The following is a 20,727-nucleotide window of genomic DNA, read 5'->3' on the forward strand; positions in this document are numbered from 1 at the left end:
GCAGGAGAAGTTGTAGAGAATCACGCAATCGACCCCAGATCCTTCTTTAATTGTTTCGCGGGGTTAGAGCCGGTAGCTGAGATGCACTGTTTTCTTGGTGTGTTCTTTATTCTTGGCTTGGTACGAGTCGGATTGGACTTTTAAAGGGAGTAAAGTCGACGAATGATAAATGATAAAGACACAGAAAAATCCATCGAGAATGCAGAATTGAAAATTGCAACCAACAGAATGATAGCCATAGGCTGCAGCATCACTTAAAACAAAAATATTGGGCTCAAAACCAGCCCAGAAATAAAATTGATACGAAAATCAACTTTGTTTAAGAGCAGATAGTCTTGTTCTTTTTCCACTTCTTTTTTTCTTTTCTTTTTTAAAACACCCAATAAGGGCGACACGAACATCACACTTCAACGTCGAAATAAGCGGACGAAATATGTTTTTTTCTCCAGGAAGGGCGAAAATTTTATACAGAAAAAGGGAGGAAAATTATAAACTGCGTCACGGACAAAAAAAGAAAGAAATCGGGTGGGAAACAATACAAACGAGGGAGTAGGCCAAGAAAACAAAACTAATTCGGAGCGAATGGAAAAATTGGCAATTAAATCTTTTTTTTTTGTGTTTTTGTTTACGGACCCGACCAGTAGAAACTACAGAATTACATGAGAATAAATACAGCTTCTGTCACTGACAGGCTCGTCTTTTGTTATCTTACTGATGAGATACCAACATCCTTCTGAGTCGCAATCCATTCAACGCAGCACACACGTGCCTGCAATGGCCGGCTTTTGATGTGTTACTTCGCCCCGAAAGAATCGATAGAAAGAGAAAACAGATTTCACCGAGGAAATACAAAACGGTTCCGCGAGAGTAAAAAAAAAAAATATTATTCTGGTTTTAAGACGAAAGAAAATCGAGCTAGCTATTTTTTCCTCCAGCAGAGAAAAAATTTAGTCCGACATAAAATGATTGGGCGGCTTTAATTCCTCCAGCTCCTTCATCTGTTGTCTTAAGAAGAGAATCCTGCTTTCCCAAACGAAATAATTTCAGTTAGGGTCAGGATTAACTTAAAATGAATGAAAATCGTTGCACGTACCGTTGCTCCTGCAGAGTGGCTTGAATATCAGCTACTCGGACCAAAGACCGCGCCATCTTCAGTTCAGCCGATACTTTAGTTACATGAAGATTGCCAATGGTGTGTAGATCTTCGCTCACTTTCGTCGCCTTTGATTGAAAATTGAAACATTAAAAATACACACACACACACAAAATTTAAAGGTTTGCTTTGCTTTTAGCTATTTACCTGTTTTTCTAACAGCTCCGCGGGCCATCCGGTCACGTGAGAAATCAAATCCGGCCTATAATGGGAGGCTAGTGAAGGTGTTAAAGCATGGCTGGATGCAGCAGATGGCCGTAAACTTGCCGCTGCTGCCGAGAGGGAACTTAAACTTGTCGCTGGGCTCCCTAATTTGCAATTTTTTTAAAAAATTAGAACTGATTACGACCGTTAAAATATTTTTGAACGGAAGCCGACCAAAATAATAAATTTAAAAAAATAATGTTCCTTACAAACAAGGTCGGATCGGATAGTCGAATTACCTCGACGAAAATCTGCTTCAAGTCTTTCCGAATGAGTTGGCGTAGGAGGTCCGTTGGCAGGATCACCTTCCAGGGGCGTCGGAGCGGAAAGACCATGGCAACCGTCCGTTAAGTGTGAAGAAGATACTCCTAACGAATTCATGTTCTTTGGTAGTGTCGCCACATTCGAGGCGGGAACAGCAATCTGTGAAGAAGAGAGCAGCGTCTGCAAGGACTGCAAGACTTCGTGTGCTGGAAGCTCCATGTGTTCCAAATTTTGTAGCGAACCTTGATGAACAAAAATTTCGAAACGTCGATTCACATTCAATACAAACTTTCCCACGCCGTTTCATAAATTACCTAGAGCAGTGATATTCCCCATTCTTCCGAGAGTAGCCGTAAGCATAGACTGTATCGCAGGATTGATGGCAGTTCCTGAGACAGATGATCGAGTTAACTGGGTTAAAAGCTGTTGGAGGGATGATAGACTGGTCGTTGTAGCAGTTGACGTCGTCGTCGGCATGGAGGAGCCAGCCTGTAACGGCGACATCAAACTAGGAGCCCGACTAGAATCAAAGCGAAGACAAATAACAAGGTAATCCTTCTGATCTAACAACATCGAATTCTTTGATCAGCCCAAGCTGACGAAGATAACAAATTACCTTGTCGAGGCATTCGGAGTTTGAGAGGAGGGTCTTATGAGTTGAATTGGAGTGCTGGTCGGTGGATGAGACAGTAGACGTGGCAGAGCAGTAGCTAATGAAACAGGCGCAGCAGAACCAGCGGTCGGAGTTAACCGTGGGTCAGGCGTGTAAGGTGTGGCGACTTTTGGTCCGGAGGCCTCGGAAGTCGGCGTGCTATCCGCCGGGGAAATGTCCATATCTTGGCTAGGTCGTTCTAAACGAGACAATTAACCTTGTTCAACAATTGCAACACTTTGACCGAATGGAAATCAACGTTAAAAAGGTTTGAAACACCAGATTGTACACTAGATAATAAGCCAACATGATAAATTACCAAGTTCGGTAAGAGTTTAACTAGATTTGTTCATTCATTATACAACATACCGTAGCTGTGTCTTCTGGACTGCGGCTGTTCCGGCACCGATGGCGGAGGCTGATGAGTTCTATGATTATCTCGATTCTCCGTTGAACGAGATGATGCCACATTGCTACTACTGCCACTGCTATTGTTGTTACTATTCGACATAGTACCAGAACGACTAAAATTGGAATGTCTTTCAGACGGACCACTACTACTGTTACGAGACGACGAATAGGATTGCCGGTCGTACTTTCGTTCGCGATCACGATCCCTATCACGTCTGTAGCGCTCTCTGTCGCGCTCATGTTCCTTTTCCTTCTCCCAATCAACCCAGTCGCGAGGTTTCTCCCACTGAGAGACTTCCGTTTTACAATTGTAGTAATATTTCTTTCCCGACGAGCTGACGTGTTCTGTCCAATCACCGACTCGTTGAGGCTTTTCTTCTGTGGATCCTCGATCGTGGTTATTGCGTCTATCTGAGTCTCTTGGTCGCTCTCTTTCACGAGGAGACCGATTGTCTCTGTCTCTTTCCTTATCCCGTATCCGTTGCGTATAAGATCCTTTGTGCACATAGCTTCTGTCTCTGGGGCTATCACCAAAAGAGTTGGGGCTATCAGAACGTAGCCCTGTCCCGTTGGGCGAGTCGCGTGTTCGATCATTGTATCGATCATAGTTTCCTTTGGAATTACTATACTTGGTACTAGCCTGTCATAACAGAAAAAAAACAATGATTAATAATGTAACAATAACAAAATAAAATTTGATATAAACAATAAGAAATCTGCACTTCTACAACTGAAACACTTCCTAAACCAAGTATGTTTATATCAAATATATCACTACTGTATTGTCCAATGTAGCTGTCATTTGCTTTGAGTGCCCTTTGTTTACAGATGTGGTTAGAGAACAAAATTCCTAGCCAATCAAATAAAGATGAATCCCATAAATTACTTTCGAGAAGTTCACTAAAACTAGACAGAGATTCCTTACTTAACATTCAAACCAAGAAGAAAGAAGGATAAGTCATTTACTTGTAGGTTTGGCTACCATTGTTTACTAAATGGCATTGAGAACACAGAATAACAACATAATGATTTTTCAAAAGAATATTCATTGAGGGTTCTGAATCTCATAGTAAACACTTATAAAACTTGTTAATTCTATAAGATAGCAAAAGAATATTAAAGAAAATTCATTTTGACTATTATAAACTATCATGTTCACTAAAGTGTTTCTGATTGTTTACGAATCATCTTTTCTCAGTTTAAAAGTTTACTTTATTTTACAAGTACTTTACCTGGTAAGGGTGGGACTGATGTTTATCGAAATACCTGAAACGAAAATAAAAAAAAACGTCAATAAAAACAAAATAAGTTACAACAAATATGGCGGAATCAACTGTCACGAATTTTGTTTTACTTGGGAACTCGGCTACATTGTACAAAAGAAAAATCTTACCCATCATCCAGTCTTGGTAGTTTTCTAGCATGCATTACCATCAATGCAATGATCTACAAGAGATTAGATTTAGAGCTGAAACAGCTCTTTCTTCTACGAAACGAGTTTACGAAATTTAAGTTTAAGTGTTTCCAAAAAGGCCAGACGCCATATAACATCCGGGCTCCCTCACTCAAGACACAGCATTGCCACTTTACTATAAACAGTCCTCCAGAGGGCGATATCTTTTTACACAGCATTGTCACATTCACTAATTAAACCTTGGATGTGCAAATGTTCATGTGCGCTATTTTGCTCTCTATCGGTCTTCTATATCAATGTCATCTCTTATTAGCCAGTAGTTGTCTACTCGCTCTCGATGTGTAGTGTAAGTGGAAACGTCACGTTTTTAGGGAAATACCCAATACCAATACTAGTAGTAGTGTTGTCGATCTGTCAAAAGATTGTAAGATGTTGATAGGGGAAACTCGTAATTTAAGAATATTTGAAACATGTTATTCCCCCGTGTTGCATCGTGCGTAGGGTAATTAAGTAAAACCACCTTTGAGCCCATTTTTATTTATTCTTATTGTATTTAAGTAGAAATTACTGTGACTGATCCTGCACAGTGCACACACATTGATTCAATTGTGTAGAAACCTCATGAACATTTTATACAGAATCTTGCCCTTCTCAAATGCTAGCTTAATAAGTCATTATTCAAGGCCATGGATAATTTTCCTTTCTTTGACAGCTGCCATTTAAAAATTTAGTATAACATTGCTATTCTTTGTACTGAAATGGCAATTTTGTACTAATGCCATTTAGAACATAGTTTGAAAACTGTAAAAAATTTGTAATGAAATATAAGAGAAAAAAATGGCTGATAAAAAAATACATAACTGTATTTTTTGGGGGTTAGGGTGGGTAGCTTCCAATTGAATAGATGTTTTAAAATCAGGCAAGTTTTTTAAACACTGTATTAATCTTCTCTAATGTATCTGCAATACACTTTTTTAGCTTGTTCCATCAGCAGATGTTTCACTTCCATCAGTAGATGTTTCACTATCTTTTTTTACAAGCTGTTCCAGAGACTGTGTTAATTGCTGCTGTTGATATGTCAGGGATTGGCTCAATTGAATTGTGTGTGAGGACAGGATTGAACAGAGCTCAGCACGAAGCATGTTTATATCTGGTAAAGTGGCTACCCATTGCAGCTGACTTTTGGTGATTAACCTACCTTGGACTACACCAGCTAAAATGAGAAAGAAATATTAGACTACATCAACACACCTTAGTCAAATTTGTGCTTACCTAAAAGAACCAAGTGATTCATTTTCTTGACAAATTTAAGAAGTTTAGGTACATGAAGGTCTTTACTGCACAAATAGGCAGTTTTCCCTTCATGTAATCTTAGAACAGGCTCAAACTCTGTTCCAGCCAGAGCCAAAGTGGCAATTTTTCTACTTCCAAATACCATTTTCATATTGTGACCATGTATCATTTGTTTAATCTAGATATTAGAAGTATTAGTGTATTGGTATTCAACAAAATGCACAAAATAAATAAATAAATAGTCTAACCTTAAGTAGCTCATATGCTTTAGAGGAATTTTCATGGAAAACAGCAATCAGCTGTGATTCGGCAAATTTCTTATAAAACTCTTTGGCCAAAAGTTCCTCATACTTGGAAGTCTGAATACAAATAATATTAATGGAAATGCTGATGTGACTTAAAAAGTAAAACTTTGTTACCTCTTCCTTTTCTTTAGTTTGCCAAATATTGCCACACTTTTCAAACCATGGTTTGTCCAACTGGGGATCAGGGTATATGGGCTCAAGGGCAGCTTTGAATCTTGCTTTAACATAATGATCTGGAATAGGTCTCTGTTGTGAGTAATAAGGTTATGTTATTAGTAAAATCTAATGGAAATACTAAACCAAGTGCACAAATATTACTTGGATATTTGGTTTTCTTGTTCTCCATCTAATTGCAGTCGTCGTAGGTATCCAGGGCTTCAACAGTCCTACAAATTACAATAAATTAGAACATGTAACATTTTAACATGAATAGGATTCCAGATTATTCTTGTTCAAGACTTACTTTGAAGATTGATGAGCCTGGTAGTGGATTCAATGACAGACATGATTCTGCTTTATTTTTTTAAATTGCCTTAACAACGATTATTTTGGAGAAACAAATCAAGTGCAAAGCAGACGACGATTGGCAATGATGTTGATAGTGACATAGTCACTTATTTGTCTACTAGATGGCGATTCGAGTGGCGCCATTTGAAAAAGAATATTTAACTGCAGAAGACGTGTAATCGACATTTTTAGTTTGATAGAGATTAATGATTAAAAACAGTATATGATTACGAATATGATTATATTCATAAATAAATAAAATCTGGTTTTATTACTTCTTTTTGGCACGAATTTGCACACTGTTTGCGCAATTACAAACATTTTCCTACAATAAAGGAAAATCCTGGCTAGTGGTGGCATTACTCGGTAGTAATACCTAGTATTACCTAGTTACCTAGTAATACCTAGTTTTTTTTCAGCTACTTTTACCTAGTTTTCGGGAAAAAATCTATTACTAGGTATACCTAGTAATAGTAATACCTAGTTTTTGAAAAATGATTACCTAGGTAATTACCTAGGTATTTTCCATTTTTTTGCAGCATTGTCAAATAAATGGCAACTCTGCTTTTATTTCATTTTACTAGGCTTCTTTGGTTTCTGCATAGCTATATTTGCCTGGTCGGTTCACGGCTGTGTTGGCTTCCCAATCCCGGTTTCAGGGTAAACGTGGTCCGATTTGGAAACTGGAATAAGCGCTCTAGTGAGTGTGTCAGCTACTACGCTCAGCTACTTTTGAGAGCCTAGATGGCTCTGTTTCCAGTTTCAACTTCACAATTCTGACAGGCCCCGCCCTAAAATGTCTGAAAATCGGGGATTACGTGCAGTATCTCGCCATGCCAGCTACTTCTGCCTCTGCAGAGCGTCTTTTTTCGTGTAGTGGTCTTTCTTGCAAAGGCAAGAAAATAAAGTCTCCCCTGTCTTGGTAGAATCGCAAACACTTTGCCGATTCAACAAAAACTTTGACTTCTGAATCTGAATTCTCAGTCTCTAATTTTCAATTTCCGTTCTTATCGCTTAGTCGTTAGTCCTTTCTATCCTATCATTGATCTTAGCGGGACAGAAATTGCAATAAAAAGAAAAAAAATCAGTTGCAAGTTTTGTATTTGTGTTGTTTATGTAATTTCGAAGTATAAACAGAGAAATATCCAAACTAGGTAACTAGGTATTTTTACCTAGTTAGTTACTTTACCTAGTTACCTAGTTTATACCTAGTAATAGTAAAAACCTAGTTTTTTTTTCCGATACCTAGTTTAATTTATTTTGTTACTAGGTATTACTACCTAGTAATACCTACTTTTTCTCAAATACTAGGTATTTAGTAATAGTAATACCTAGTTTTCAAAAAAAACTAGGTTGCCATCACTAATCCTGGCTTTCCTTGTGTGCTGGTGGCGAAAATAAAGGGGAATCCATCCGATTACCATTACATATTTTATTCTAAAAAAAAAAAATAGAAAGGTAATTGCCTAATTGGCAAAAAGAAATAGAAAAATAGGAAAGACGGGAATGAGTCTGAATTCCATCTTGTACGGAATCAACTGGTTGTCGACGGTAATTGACTCTGATTTTAGACGGTGGGAAAATGCCAAAGTTATTCCTGATGTCACGGAGGGAATGTCAATGAACCGGAAAATGACTACTATGCCCAATTTTCGACCCATTGCCAACGTAACGACGTGATGACGAATGGCATACCTGTTAGAATCGCCTAAACCGATCCAGTTTATGGATGTTCTCGTTGATTGTCGCTATCGATTAAACCAAATACGACACGGATGAGTCACCGAGTCGACACAGGAAACTTCTTTTTATTTTTACCTTTCTTTTTTTTACTGTCGACCGACATGATTGGACGCGAGAGGCTGCGATGTATATTAGCGTCCGGCGCAGCATAGTCAAGAAGAGGGCGTCATCGACAGATTAGCCTGGCTCATTCGCACACGTGCCCCGTTCACGCTCACGTTAGCCTTTTCGTATGCGCCAGGACATACACACACACACACAAAAAGGACGTAAATGGGAAGGAAACCAGCCAAAAGAGAGGCTGGCTCACAGCCGGGCGAGCGCTCGCTCGCTCATTATAGGGCAATTCAGTCCGCGCGATGCTGGACACACCTTTGGCTGGAAGAAGAAGAAGAAGAAGAAAAAAAATAAACAAGTTGGAGCGCCAGGTGTGGGGTCGCTCTTGTGTTGTGTTTGTACAGTTGCCCACTACACATCCCCATAGGGTCCTACTACCTCTCCTATAAATGTCGGTCCTCCTAGTTTTTCGACTTTCCAATCGGCGCTCGGGGGGAAATAAAAATGTCGATCGCCGATTTTCTGCTGTCCACCTCGGAATCTTTGAGCTTTTTTATTTTTGTATTTTTAACAGAATTAAAAATCCCTTGTAAGCTCTGGCTGGCTGATGTCGCACTCAAAAGGCTCGATCCTTCTTTCTTTTATGATCGCCTGAATGAAATGATTTCCCATCCGGCGACTCCACCCATCTCATGTCCAAATCGAGTCCGGGTTGTTGCCCAATCGGGCCAAATCCAACCGGACTAGATAATAAAACCAAGTAAAAGACGAGCAATAAGACATGAGAGAAAAAACTCAAAAGAAGAAGAAGAAGCCAAGAATAAGAGCTGGGCAATAATTCTCAACGATCCGACAACAGCACAGCTCGAAATAAGAAGAACATTTAGATCGCCATTCGCTGATAAATTAGCAACGACTAACAAAAAACCAACATCACAGAGTTTGCCATTTGCTATTTTCCTTTTTTTTTAAACTTTTCCAGTTGAGTTTTGTTTTCTTCTTCTTGAACCCGCGTGTCCGGTTTCTAAAGGAAGGCGAAGAGATGTGCAAGTCGATAGAACCGGTCACTCCATGGCCGCTGGCTGGCGCTGACGGATCAGCGACTGGACTCTTTACGACCGCTGATGGACGGCGGATTGGCGGATATTGTCGACGACGACGCAGACCCAAGGCCAGCAGGAGCAGCTATAGCTAGCCAGCTAGCCTGGAGACCCCCTTTTTTGGACGGGCCCAAGCGATCATGAGCGCGCCCACCGAGGGCGATTATAATTCTAAACGGGTAAAAACCCAGGACAGGGCCGCCAACAATCGCCGACAAAATGCCCCAAAGAAAAAAAGTGAAATTTGTTTAAAAAATAAATGAATGAGAATCAAAAGCAGGTGAAGAGACCTGACGCGTCTGAGAGGATTTGCGACGGACAGAATTTTTCTTTTGCGTAAACAAGCTGCGGGCGGGCAGTAACCACTACTATACGTAACATTATATAGTCGGCTGAACACGCCGGCCATGATACATCAACTTGATGAATTTAGTGCCGAGGGGAGCCGAGCAGCAGCAGCAGCAGTGTGATAAGTTATTAAAGAGACAACTTAAGCTCTCGGTTTCAACGAGAAGAAATAAAATCCCAATGAAATCAAAAGAGAGCAGCAGTCCACAGGGAATACCTAGGCTGTTGTACACCTTTGCTGGATTCATTTCTTCTTTTTTTTCCTATTTTTCTGGTTGGCTGCATTTCGGGTTGTGTTTTCGCTTCTGGCTTTTGTTTTCAACGTGAGTCACATACGTGTGTGTGTGCAGAAGGCCAAAAAGGAAAAAAAAAAAAAAAAAAAAACTAGACTTGTCATATGCATCAGTCGCAGGTGGTGGTGGCGGTGGTGGTGGTGACCAAAACGGGCGAATATATTTAACAGCTGCGCTGGAGCTGGTAAAAAAAAAAAAAAAAAAGTGGAGTGAAAACAGAAAAGACTGGTTCTCCTCCCGCAGGACTGCTGCCAGAGCTGCTACTGCTTGTAGTACGTGTATATCTTTATGTAGATAGGAGTTGATGGAATCCCTATCGCCAGCAATCGCCAAAAGGCGGGGGACGACGAAAGACAAGCGACAAAAAATTAATTCTTCTAATTAGAAATAAGGGTCTCGCTGCTGACTGGTGAGAAATGACAGGTGGACAAGGATCGGTCGGCAATCGCCAACCGAAGATGGCCAGCACAGCCAGGTGAGAAAAATAAAACAAAAACAGGTAGCCAGATCGACGACTTGTGTTTTTTTTTTTCTTCCCGTTGAATAATGGGCCAGCGCCCAGCGCATGCAGTCGATGGTGTTGGAATCGATTTTTTGTGAACGCGCGGACTTGTGTGTAACTTTGTAAGAGCTCTAATCAACTCACGCAACTGTATCGCGGCCAGAGCCGTGACGGCCATCATCAATCGTCAATCTCGACGACGACGACGAATAAAAGAACAAAGTTGTCGGAGTAACAAGATTGCGATCCGGCCCAGCGGGACGATTCTCATGAATGGCCATCGCCCGCGCGCGCGGACTGGTCCGACTGTTGGCCATTTGTTACGTTGGGTCAACTTTCCATCTGTCGTTTGGCTGATGCAATTCTTTCTCATTTTCTTCACCCAGAAAATCTCCTTTTGATTCGACGAACCTTCTTATTATCTCTCCGTGCTGGCCGTTATTGTCGTTTTTCTTTGAATTCTTTGGAAGGGGTTTCCCTTTTATAGGAGAGACACACGGCCGGCGGTGGGTGAGAGAGAGAGAGAGACGGGCGCGGGGGCTTGTTTTACGACCAGCAGCAAGTGACCGGCTGATGCTGAATGGACCAAAAACAAAATAAATAAATAAATAAATAAATCCCAGCGCCCATCTAATGCCAGGCGCGTTCCCAATATTCTGGCGCTTGGCGTGAGTTGACGGACCACACAAGAGCGGCACGCAACGTCTCTTCGTCTACATGTACACCCGACTGCACACACACACACAGCAAAAACGTCCAGCCAGCGCCCGTGTGTGTCCAGTTAGTTTAGCATAAAGCGAGTTGCTCTTTTGGCTACTCATGGGAAGTTGAGATTATTATTTTGCGCGTTTTTTCTTTTTTTCTTTTTCTTTTTTTAAATTTTTATTTGGTCTTCCAAGGTTCATCGCTGACCGGTCTGGGTCAAACCTTGAAGCCGGGCTATAATAACTCAGAGCGGATAATAAGAGCTACGGTCCCGCCAGCCACAACCGCCTTTCGCTATTTCCCAGAGATTGGCGTATATACGCACGCATCAGTGCCTATAGATGTGTGTGTGTGGCTAAACAAATCTTTTATTCTCGCCGTGGGTCTTACTTTTTATTTTTAAATTTGTGATTACTGATTACTGTAAAGGTTAAACGAGCGCGTCGTGAAAGGCTAATAGATGACGAGTCTATCAAAAACACGTATATCTTTTAGCACTCTTTTGTTTGTTTATCGTTTTATTTTTCCAGACGAATCAAACAAAAGATATTTCCCTGAAAGTGCTGCGAATAAATGTCAAAAAAAAAGACAAACCTGTTTGAATTACATTTTCGCGCTATTTGTTCGGTTGTTCAATTTTTCCGCTTTGCAGCGTTTCACAAATGGAACTGCCAAGGCATTTGGAAAATTAGATTATTAGGTCTGTGAGTCCTTAAAAAAATTGAGAAATGAGAATGATGTCTCTTTTGATTTAGCCGCACTGATAATCAATGAATCATTCATTTTCGAAGAGTCCCTTTCAAATTTTTGTAATGGGTTGATTTATGGAACTGATACCGCGGGCTGGTGAAAACTTTCACTTTGACGTTTTTGGCCTATTTTGGGACAGTTTTTTTTTTTCCAAATTATTTTTACAACTTTGGACCATAGCCGATACATATCTAATAAGATACTCGAATGATATTCACTCGTGATACAAGGCCTACACTCACATTTACAGCTTGGAAAAATTAGCTTAGCATTTTGGATCATTTCCTATAGCGAAGGAGAGAAAGAGAAAGCGCCCAGCCTACGCGTGTGTTCACATTGGCCGCATTTATAATTCAGTCCGAACGCGATTCGAAATTCCGTCATCAACACTTGAACGTGAGGTAATATTACGTACGTACGGGAAAAGGGCTGTCACTTGGGCGATGGGAAAACATAAAAATTGCCCAGCTAATGGAATGATCCCGTTCGTTTGTTGTTTATTCAGCCAAGAGGACGGAAAAATCCAATCGAAAAGTCCAGCAACACTCTGGTGGTCTGGTCTCTGGTCTCCCGTGTTGGTCGGCGGACGTTTTTTTTTAATACGTCGGCCGTTGACAAACGGGCCGTTTGTAATAAGGTGCTGTCATTTGGCGGTCGCATCTTATAGACGGAGAGATGCCCACAAACGTCGGGCGGAACAGGCCGGCCCCACAGCTGCGCGCGTCTATATTTATAGGGCCCCTTCCTAAATGGCCAGACGACACGATCCGACAGGTTATAATTTCGTCGTAAGCGATCCTGCAAATTGCCAGCCGCTCGCAATATACAGCACGTAACGGCCGGCTTACTACTACGCTACTCGTCGTCGTCGTCGGCCCATCTCTCCCCACGACAGCTGGCCCATCTGCCCAGTTATCATTTGCGCTACTGTCGTTCTCCTTTTCCTTGAAATCTGAATTCAGTTTCGAAAATATCCAAAAACGAACGTGAAAAAAATAAAATGATTCCCACAATCGGACCGTACGCCGGATCTCTCTCTCTCTCTTTTAACCGGCCAAATTATTTTGTTGAGATTCACGGCCAGATTTTTTAAGGAGGCAGCGGCCGCCGGTCAAAAAAAAAAAAAAAAAAAATGAAAAAGTTGAGAAATAGAGTCGGATTCTATAGACGGACCCGGGACTCTCTCCTACTTGGGTGGCGTCGAGGGCCAGCACCAAAACACCCATGACTCATCGGACGCGGGGCGGAAAGGTGGAAGGAAAAAAAAAAGCGACGCCGGCGGGAGTCACGATGATTCACGAGATCAGCGGGAGCAACGGCGTGTTTTGCCGCTGCTAGCTGCCTGCCTGCTCTAATTACATTCCGGCAATGAAAGATAAAAGGCAGCTGACTAACATCCGCGAGAATATATATAAAGCTGGGCACACCGGGAATACCACCACCACTTTAAAACATGTCCGTGACAAGCTCTTATCGGCCAAGGGAAATTTCAAAATAAATCTACCCAAAGGGCCGATTTTGCACACAAATAGAGCTCAAAAGGAAAGTAGAAGGATGTGCTCCATCTCATTATCTTCATCCGCAATGGATGAACTTGACATTTATTCCTTTTTTTTCAGCTTCGAATCTTTGATTTTCTGGGCCAACACCAACAAGTTGCAAATGGAAGAATCCTCGCCGGAAGGTTATTCGATCTGAATTGATGCGTCCGCATAAAAACGTCATCAATTCATTTGCTGATTTATTGGATTAGATTTCATTTCGGTCTGATTACATTGTTTGCACACGGCTATATTGCCGTTGTGTTTGATTTTTCCTTGTTGATTACATTGGCAGAAAGGGAAAAGCAATTCAAATGGCGGTGGCGGTGGTGGCGGTGGTGGTGGTGGGACGAGTCGAATAAATTACTTTCACTTCGTCTCGACACATCGAACAGCCCGGCGCTCAATGGCCCGTCGCATAGACACAACAACATGTACGTGGGCGCGCAATCTTTCGAGATTAAATCTCTCGCACGCGATTCGCCAACCTTGACTCGTCGTTCACATTATCAAACAAGGACAGCAAAAAAAAAGGAAAGAAAGAGAGAGAGAGAAAATGGGAACCTTGACCGAAATATCTGCGCAAAACGTCACGTCTATAAGAGAATCCGTCCGTCAGTAGCCGCTGGCCGAGCTGGGAATACGACGACGACGACAATTTGCGAATTATTCACCGACAACTGGGCTCCTGCCGGCCAAGAAAAAAGCGGACAGCCGGCCCATTATTCATCACACCCGCCCAGAAAAAAATAAAAAATAAAATACAAAAATAAAAAATAAAATACAAAAATAGCCAACGATTAGTTTGTGTATATTTTTAGTATCACGTCGTCCTGCGGGATCATGTCGCAGCTTTTTTTGACGAGATGGCTACTGTGCCTTTTTTGCAAAAAGATGGCCGCCAAGTGGGTGGACGAATCGAGGTCAGCGGTCCTCATCAGACCTTCCTGTTTCATCGCCCCAATGATGATCGATTGGCCAGGGCGCGGGAATTTCAAATCCCCACATCACCGGCTCTATACTTATTGTCCTCTCGCGGGGAAAGAAAAGAAATCAAATAGAAAAGGGAAACAAGGAAAAGGTTTGACACATCGCCTCACAAAAAAAAATGTTGTAAGATGGCGATAACTGGCGGGTGGTGCCCGCGTTCATCTCCCTGCGGCTCAGATGATGAATTGACGACGGCCGTCACCCAGCTCAATACATCCAAACAACGAAAATAAAAGAATAATTTATAGATATGTATATGTTTAGAATCTAACAAGGCGTCTCTCTTATATATGGTCCGTGTTCCCAAAGCCCTTAACACGTCGGAAATAAATAAAAAAGGAAAAGAGAAAAACTGGCTGGCTGGTCTCGTCGCTCGATAAATATCGGAATAAATTTTCAGAGTTTATTTGAAGTTCTCTCATCTAGCTTATCTGGGCGACTACAACCTTATGAATGGATTCAGCAGACGGGATATTAGTTCGATTAGACTATCGACCAAAGGTGGGCTGGTGGCTGGCTGGCCGGCAGGCAGGCCCCCATAAGCAGGTAGCAAATCAAAACCAAGCGCGGGCAGCGCGTGCGATCATCAATTGTCCAATTTCCCTGGGCATTCAGTTTCCATCATCTGTCGCCGGCCGCTGCTGGTTATTTTTATTTTTATTATTTTTAGACTTTTTGATGAATATGCATGTCGTCAGAGACACACATACAAATATCGCCTTCACAATGTATTGAGCTCTGCCAAGTTTGGCGCCCATTCAAACGTCAGAAAACGCCGTCCTTGATAAATCTGATGGAATTAAAATCAAAATCAAAAGGGAAACGGCGCCCGCCAACGCGTTTGAACGATTTTTAAAACAATCATTCGTCTGACAGGTGGGCAAACGTGTTTTTGTTTTGTTGAAATCTTTTTGGGCGTTTGCTCTTGATTGTGAAAAAACTAAAACAACCAGAACAATTTGTATAGTATAGCCGGCAGCGATTGATAAGAAATGAGACGGACCTTTTTTTTAAAAAAAAAAGAACAGCAGGCCGTCACATCAACAACTCGTAAAAATAACAAAAAATTATAATAACAAATTAAAAAAACAAAAAACAAAAGGTTAAACGGTCCAAAGTCATTAGCTATATTTCATCTATCGAAAGATGATTTCTCTTCCATTTGTTGTCTCCTGTAGTCTCCTTTTACGGACGAAATAGTAGTAGTAGGTGGGGTGTAAACGCACATGGGATTGGCCGGGCTTCTTTATTTTTATTGAGTGACATTTGTATTTTGAATATTTGACACAGCAGCACGACAGACAACACAAAAATCTGTGTGTGTTTTGTGTGTGTGGAGAACATTGGCGCAACTAGCGATTTTATCCACTCGACCGGAAGGTCTAAACCTTCCTCGTTTGCTGTCAGAAATGTTCACGAAAAATATTTAAAAAAAAAATAGGAGTCGGGAAATAACGGCCATCCCATTTTGTAGGCAACAAAGTTTAAGGTCAAATCGATAATCATAAAAGAAGAAAAAACGGCTGTGGAACGCGTAACATTAGCCGTGAAGGGAAAACTCGCGCTCATCCATCATGTGTCCGGTTTTGCGTCCCTTTTTGCCGCCCGTTTATTTTTTGATTTTCCTTTTTTCTTTCCCCCCTCTCCGCTCGCAGTGCAAAAGTTGTTTCTTTTTTTCCCGCACGACACACAAAATTAACCATCGGCGTCTTGTTGCACGACACACCTGTTGCATACGATAATCACCTGGGCGAGTCATCACACCGGAGCAAAAAAAATAAAATGAAATAAAATGAAATGAAAATAATTTTATTTTATTTTTCCGGTGAAACATTTATCTTTAGTTGTCTGGGAAGAAGAGTCGGAGATATCGTGCTGGCTTGTTAATTTCAGTTTCGGTCACTTGGGTGGGATATGCGAAAAAATGGGTGGTGGTGGTGGTGGTGGGACGGGCGTTATATTTTTGCCCGATTGCGTCAATAATTAGATACGTTGGCGTCACTCTGCGGCCCATCAAAAAATTTCTCTATTTGGCCTGGTGGAGCGCATCACCTCCTTTTTTAATATTTGAATATATATTTCGGTGGGCTTCCCGCACGAAGGCGACCGTTCCGTTCAGCCGTTTGAAGCCGCGCCAAAAAGCCCGGCAGCCATCACGACGACGAAAATGACGTCTCGCCGTCAATGGGGGGAACAAAAACAACTAAACAACTAAACAACTAAACAACCGAACGAACGGAACGCGTGTGTCAAGGCAGCGCAGCGCAGCGCTCCGGAGAAATCCATTTCCCCCCGTTGCGCTTTCGTCCATTTGCAATTCCCGCCAGTCATCAGCTAACCAAACAAGGGTGACGCTGTTATACAAGGGGGGGAACATGTAATCATCCGAGACAATGTCCAGGCTAGAGCACAGCAGTCTCTCTATATGCAATATGGGTCCGGCCCACTATAACAACGGCGATATTACGTAGCCCAATGTGCACGTCTGCCCAAAAAGTTTTACATTCAAATATCATCGCCTTCGTATTCAAATAAAGAGAAAAAAAAAACAGTCCGTTACTTTTTTTTCTTTTTCGATTGTGTCGGGGTTGCTAGGTGAAAAAGAGTCTAGCGGAAAAATTTAAAAAGTACCGAGGAGAATCCCGGCTGCAAAAGAAAATTTATTTCTTTTATTTTTATTTTATTTTTTCAAAGATTTTCCTTGTCGTTTTTTTTTTTTTTTGTATTTTATTCTTTTCCCGCGCGGCATTTTTGTATTTTTATTTTTTATTCACGAAGCCAGACAGGTAGGAGACATAGTCACAGGTGTGTGCGCGCGAGCTTCGTTGCGGGAGGACGACGCAAACGAATGAATGAACGTCCCGTTTTTTTTTTTTTTTTTCCTGATATTTTTTCGGGCGACAGTCACGGCGAGGGTCACGGACACAACGGGCAGCCATTAGTCACAGCACTCCCCTTCTTCTTCTTCTTCTTCTTTTAAACTTTGCCGATTATATTCGTCAATGCTTCCGTTTTCTCCTCACACAGAGAAAATTGTTTTTCTTCTTTTTTTTCTTTTTCTCTTTTGCATACATAAAATTATTATTTATTTCAAATATATAATAATAATGACGATGACGTTGCCCGGCAGACATTTCCGGCGCTTTTACGTTTGCGTCTGTGAGCGCGCGCGCGCCCGCCGTGATGACGAATGGTTCTCCCGAACGACCCCCCGGATGATGTATGATCTTTTTTCTTTTTCTTTTTCAAAATTTGGAATGAAATGCAACAATCGCCTTGGCCTCTGAACGACCTAGTCCGTTCATTTCCTTGTGAAAAACAAATCTCAAAACAAAAACAAAAAGTGACGTGAACCTTATGGACGCAAAAGGAGAGTTCATCATCACACAAGTCGAGATTTTTGTTTTTCTGGTTTCTTTTCTTTGATCACGAGGCGCGCGCGTTCATTCAGGAAAAAAGAGAAGAAGAAGAAGAAGAACCAGCGGGAGTGGACGGACTCTTGCTGGCGCGTGACCATTCTGGTAGACCAATGGCTTTGGGGCCGGCAACTGCAAGGGTCTTTCATCTTTTGACTTGCTTTTGCGACTGGAAAACCCGAGAAATCCCGAAAGAACATGTCTTAAACCCCCGAGGTAAGACGGGAGACGTAAATCAAACGTCATGTCAAACAAGAGGACAGGCGAATCAAGGGGGAGGAAAAAGAAAATTCCCGGCCATCAAAAAAGTCACAAGGAGGAAAAAATAATAATAATAATAATCATTTTTTTTTAAATATTTCTGGACGTATTTTATATTTACTATACAACACGTGAGCTTTATATTTCTGAATGAACGAACAAGGAAAATAGCTGATATTGCTTCGTAAATCACCACCACATTTACGTTAATCCAAAGTAACGTTTTCATCTGCTGGGAGACATCGATCAACACTCGGAGCTGCTGAGGCCTTTTGGTTAAAACACGACCATGTCGTCCATGTTCGGTTTTTACTTTTACATAACGACGGTCTACGGTTTTTTTTTTTTTAAATAGGATTTGAATAGGACATTAGAGCCTCTCTTATTTTTACAAATGGAGAAAACTGGGAATGAATGTTTAGTGCGAATGTTGAGGAAGTTAAGGCTTATCTTGTTGCAAAACTACCGGAATTACACGTCCCCCAAAAAAAGAATCTGGTCACATTTTGACCAGCAGGTGAGAAGAAAGCCAAAGAAAATTGATTATTATTATTTTTCCGCCCGTCTAAATTCAGCCAGGACCCGCACCCATCCAACGCCATTCAACGCAGATAATAAAAAGCGGAAATAAAGTGTCGGATTCGCCATGACTAACGATCCCCGGTTCATATTTTTATTTCGGGAATTAAAAAAAAAGAGAAAAAAAGTGACGACAAGTCACGCCAAAACATTTGAAAAATTATTTTGGGTTTTTTTATTATTAAACTTTCCTCACGCCAACAACAACGGGGAACAAACTCACGTGGCCTATAAACTCCGCCACACGTTCTGGCCATCAGCTGGGCATTCGACTGCCCAATTCGTCGGCCGTTTGATTCAAATAATAAAAATAAAAAAAAGGGGGGCCGACGCTTTCGGCTCTAACCGCGCTCGCCTAAAATAGAAGCCCTGCTCCATTCAATTCATTTATCTAGCTGCATCTTAATTCTATTCGCCTTTTTTTCTTTCTATTTTCGTCCGCGATATCTGGCCCGGCACAACAACAACAACAACAACAACCTTCCATAAAAAGAAACCAAAGATGAGGATAACGAGCTCTAGCCTATAGAATATCCGTTCTATTATTTTCTGATTTCCTTTTAAAAACGATACGCGATGCATCTTCATTTGGTTGGTCGTTTCGCTGGTCACTTTGTTGTCTGCTGGCCATTTTCCTTTTTTTCCTCAAACCTCCTGTCGGCTGTCCTTTCTTTTTAAATTTTTCGCCCCTCTCCCTCCTTTTGCCCGTCATATAAGGACAGCGTGTGGCGGACGAGAAGAAGAAATCCCTTTTGATGATGGCCCAACCTTGTTTTCTTTCTATTCACTTTTCCTTTATTATATGAGAAAGATTCTAAAAAAAAATAAAAATAAATAAAACGCCGTCGCCATGACTACCAGTAAGGTGGGGGGAGATACGTTGCCCTTGAGACGCCGGCCAGACACGACACGGGCGACTTTGAAAATCTACGCAAAGAACGACGACGATGGGAGATTTGTTGGTTGTAATAATTGATACACGGGTGGATTGGGGGTTATTATCATAATAATAATAATGGAGGAGTGACCGGTGTGAATGGCCTCCATGATCCGTCCCTCCGTGCTCCTCCTTATTCCCGCGTTATTGCGACATTTTCCCGTCTGGCCGTCTGGGCCCCGAAAGATGAATGAACGGCCGGGAATAGACGCTGAGACTGCACAACGGTGAACCTGTCACACACACAGAGATTCGCCGCAGTCCCTCTTTTAAATCCTCTCCGTAGAGATGAAGAAGGAAAAGAAAAAAAATGTATAAAAATAGGAGTGACACTATTAACAAAAAAGAAAAAAAGAATCCAGCCAAGTCTGATATTAGCGAATCTCCTTCCGGCGGAATTTTTTGTTCGTTCGCAAAATGGATGATGATGGCACAGCAGATGGCCAAGGAGAAAAAGAAAAAAGAAAAAAGAAAGAAAAAAAATGATAACGAATCACAAAAGAAATAATCCAGCGGATATTTCTTTTGATCAATTCGCGATCTTGTGCTGTACAAGTTGGAGAGAAGTTGAGACTGACGTTGTAAATAAAGGCATATCAGTTTGGGGGGGGGGGGGACCGGTGATTTATACGCCACGAGAAGAGAGAGAGAGAGAGAGAGAGAAAGAAAGAGGGGAGAGTCGGCGATGTATCATCATCATCTGCGGGCAAAACCGCCGCTGCCGCCGCCACCGCCGCCGCTGGAATATCCAAGCGCGCGCGCGCGGGCCGATGGTTGTTGTTGTTGCATATCGGCGGATGGACACCTGGCCCACCCCAAAAAAGAAAGAAAAAGAAAAAAACCAACCAAACAAAAGAAAAGCAAAGTTTACATCTCCATGTAAGCATATCTGTTTTGGTGTGACCCTTTCCCACCCACCCACCACCACCTCATCCACTGATGTGGCCGTCTCTTTTTCTGTGTGTGTGTGTGTGTGTGTGTGTGTCCAGCGGGCAAGAGTCTCTCTTCCCTTAAACTGACTGGGCATTTTTATTTAAAGAAGATTTTTCAAGTTGATTTGTTCTATAGCCCGTCCAGCTTTTATCTTTTTCCCCTCCCCCCCCAATATGTGGACAAGCTAAAATGGAGAGCATATCTTTGACGCAATCGATACCGGCCTGGCCAGCAGCAGCAGCCACTATCTCTTTCTTTTTTCTCTGGTTTATTTATTTTTTTCTTTGATTTTTACGATCAAAAGAAGAAAAAGATGTCGGGAGAAAGAAAGAAAGAAATAAGAAAAAGAGCCCGGGAGCGTGAAAGGCT

At 41.7% G+C, this 20,727-nt stretch overlaps 2 protein-coding genes across 3 annotated transcripts; both read right to left on the reverse strand.

The window, feature by feature from the left end:
• Positions 1-419: 419 nt before the first annotated feature.
• LOC124340973 (WW domain-containing adapter protein with coiled-coil-like) lies at positions 420-4,269 on the reverse strand. Of its 2 annotated transcripts, none has more exons than XM_046793833.1 (9): positions 4,078-4,269; positions 3,917-3,950; positions 2,643-3,324; positions 2,238-2,472; positions 1,936-2,141; positions 1,597-1,863; positions 1,301-1,461; positions 1,094-1,221; positions 420-1,020 (listed from the first exon to the last, which is right to left on the reverse strand). In XM_046793833.1, exons 1-9 carry the CDS (start codon positions 4,116-4,118, stop codon positions 948-950), a joined length of 1,827 nt encoding a protein of 608 aa, XP_046649789.1. In that variant the 5' UTR covers positions 4,119-4,269; the 3' UTR covers positions 420-947. The 2 variants fall into 2 exon arrangements, with proteins under 2 accessions (XP_046649789.1, XP_046649788.1); XM_046793832.1 differs by having other exon boundaries at positions 1,567-1,863.
• A 749-nt stretch (positions 4,270-5,018) lies between these two features.
• Positions 5,019-6,396, reverse strand: LOC124341266 (39S ribosomal protein L10, mitochondrial-like). Its single transcript, XM_046794291.1, has 6 exons — positions 6,160-6,396; positions 6,015-6,082; positions 5,811-5,942; positions 5,640-5,750; positions 5,371-5,569; positions 5,019-5,311 (listed from the first exon to the last, which is right to left on the reverse strand). Exons 1-6 carry the CDS (start codon positions 6,200-6,202, stop codon positions 5,073-5,075), a joined length of 792 nt encoding a protein of 263 aa, XP_046650247.1. The 5' UTR covers positions 6,203-6,396; the 3' UTR covers positions 5,019-5,072.
• Positions 6,397-20,727: the final 14,331 nt, after the last annotated feature.

This window comes from Daphnia pulicaria, chromosome 5, assembly GCF_021234035.1.
Source record: "Daphnia pulicaria isolate SC F1-1A chromosome 5, SC_F0-13Bv2, whole genome shotgun sequence".
NCBI lineage: Eukaryota > Metazoa > Arthropoda > Branchiopoda > Diplostraca > Daphniidae > Daphnia > Daphnia pulicaria.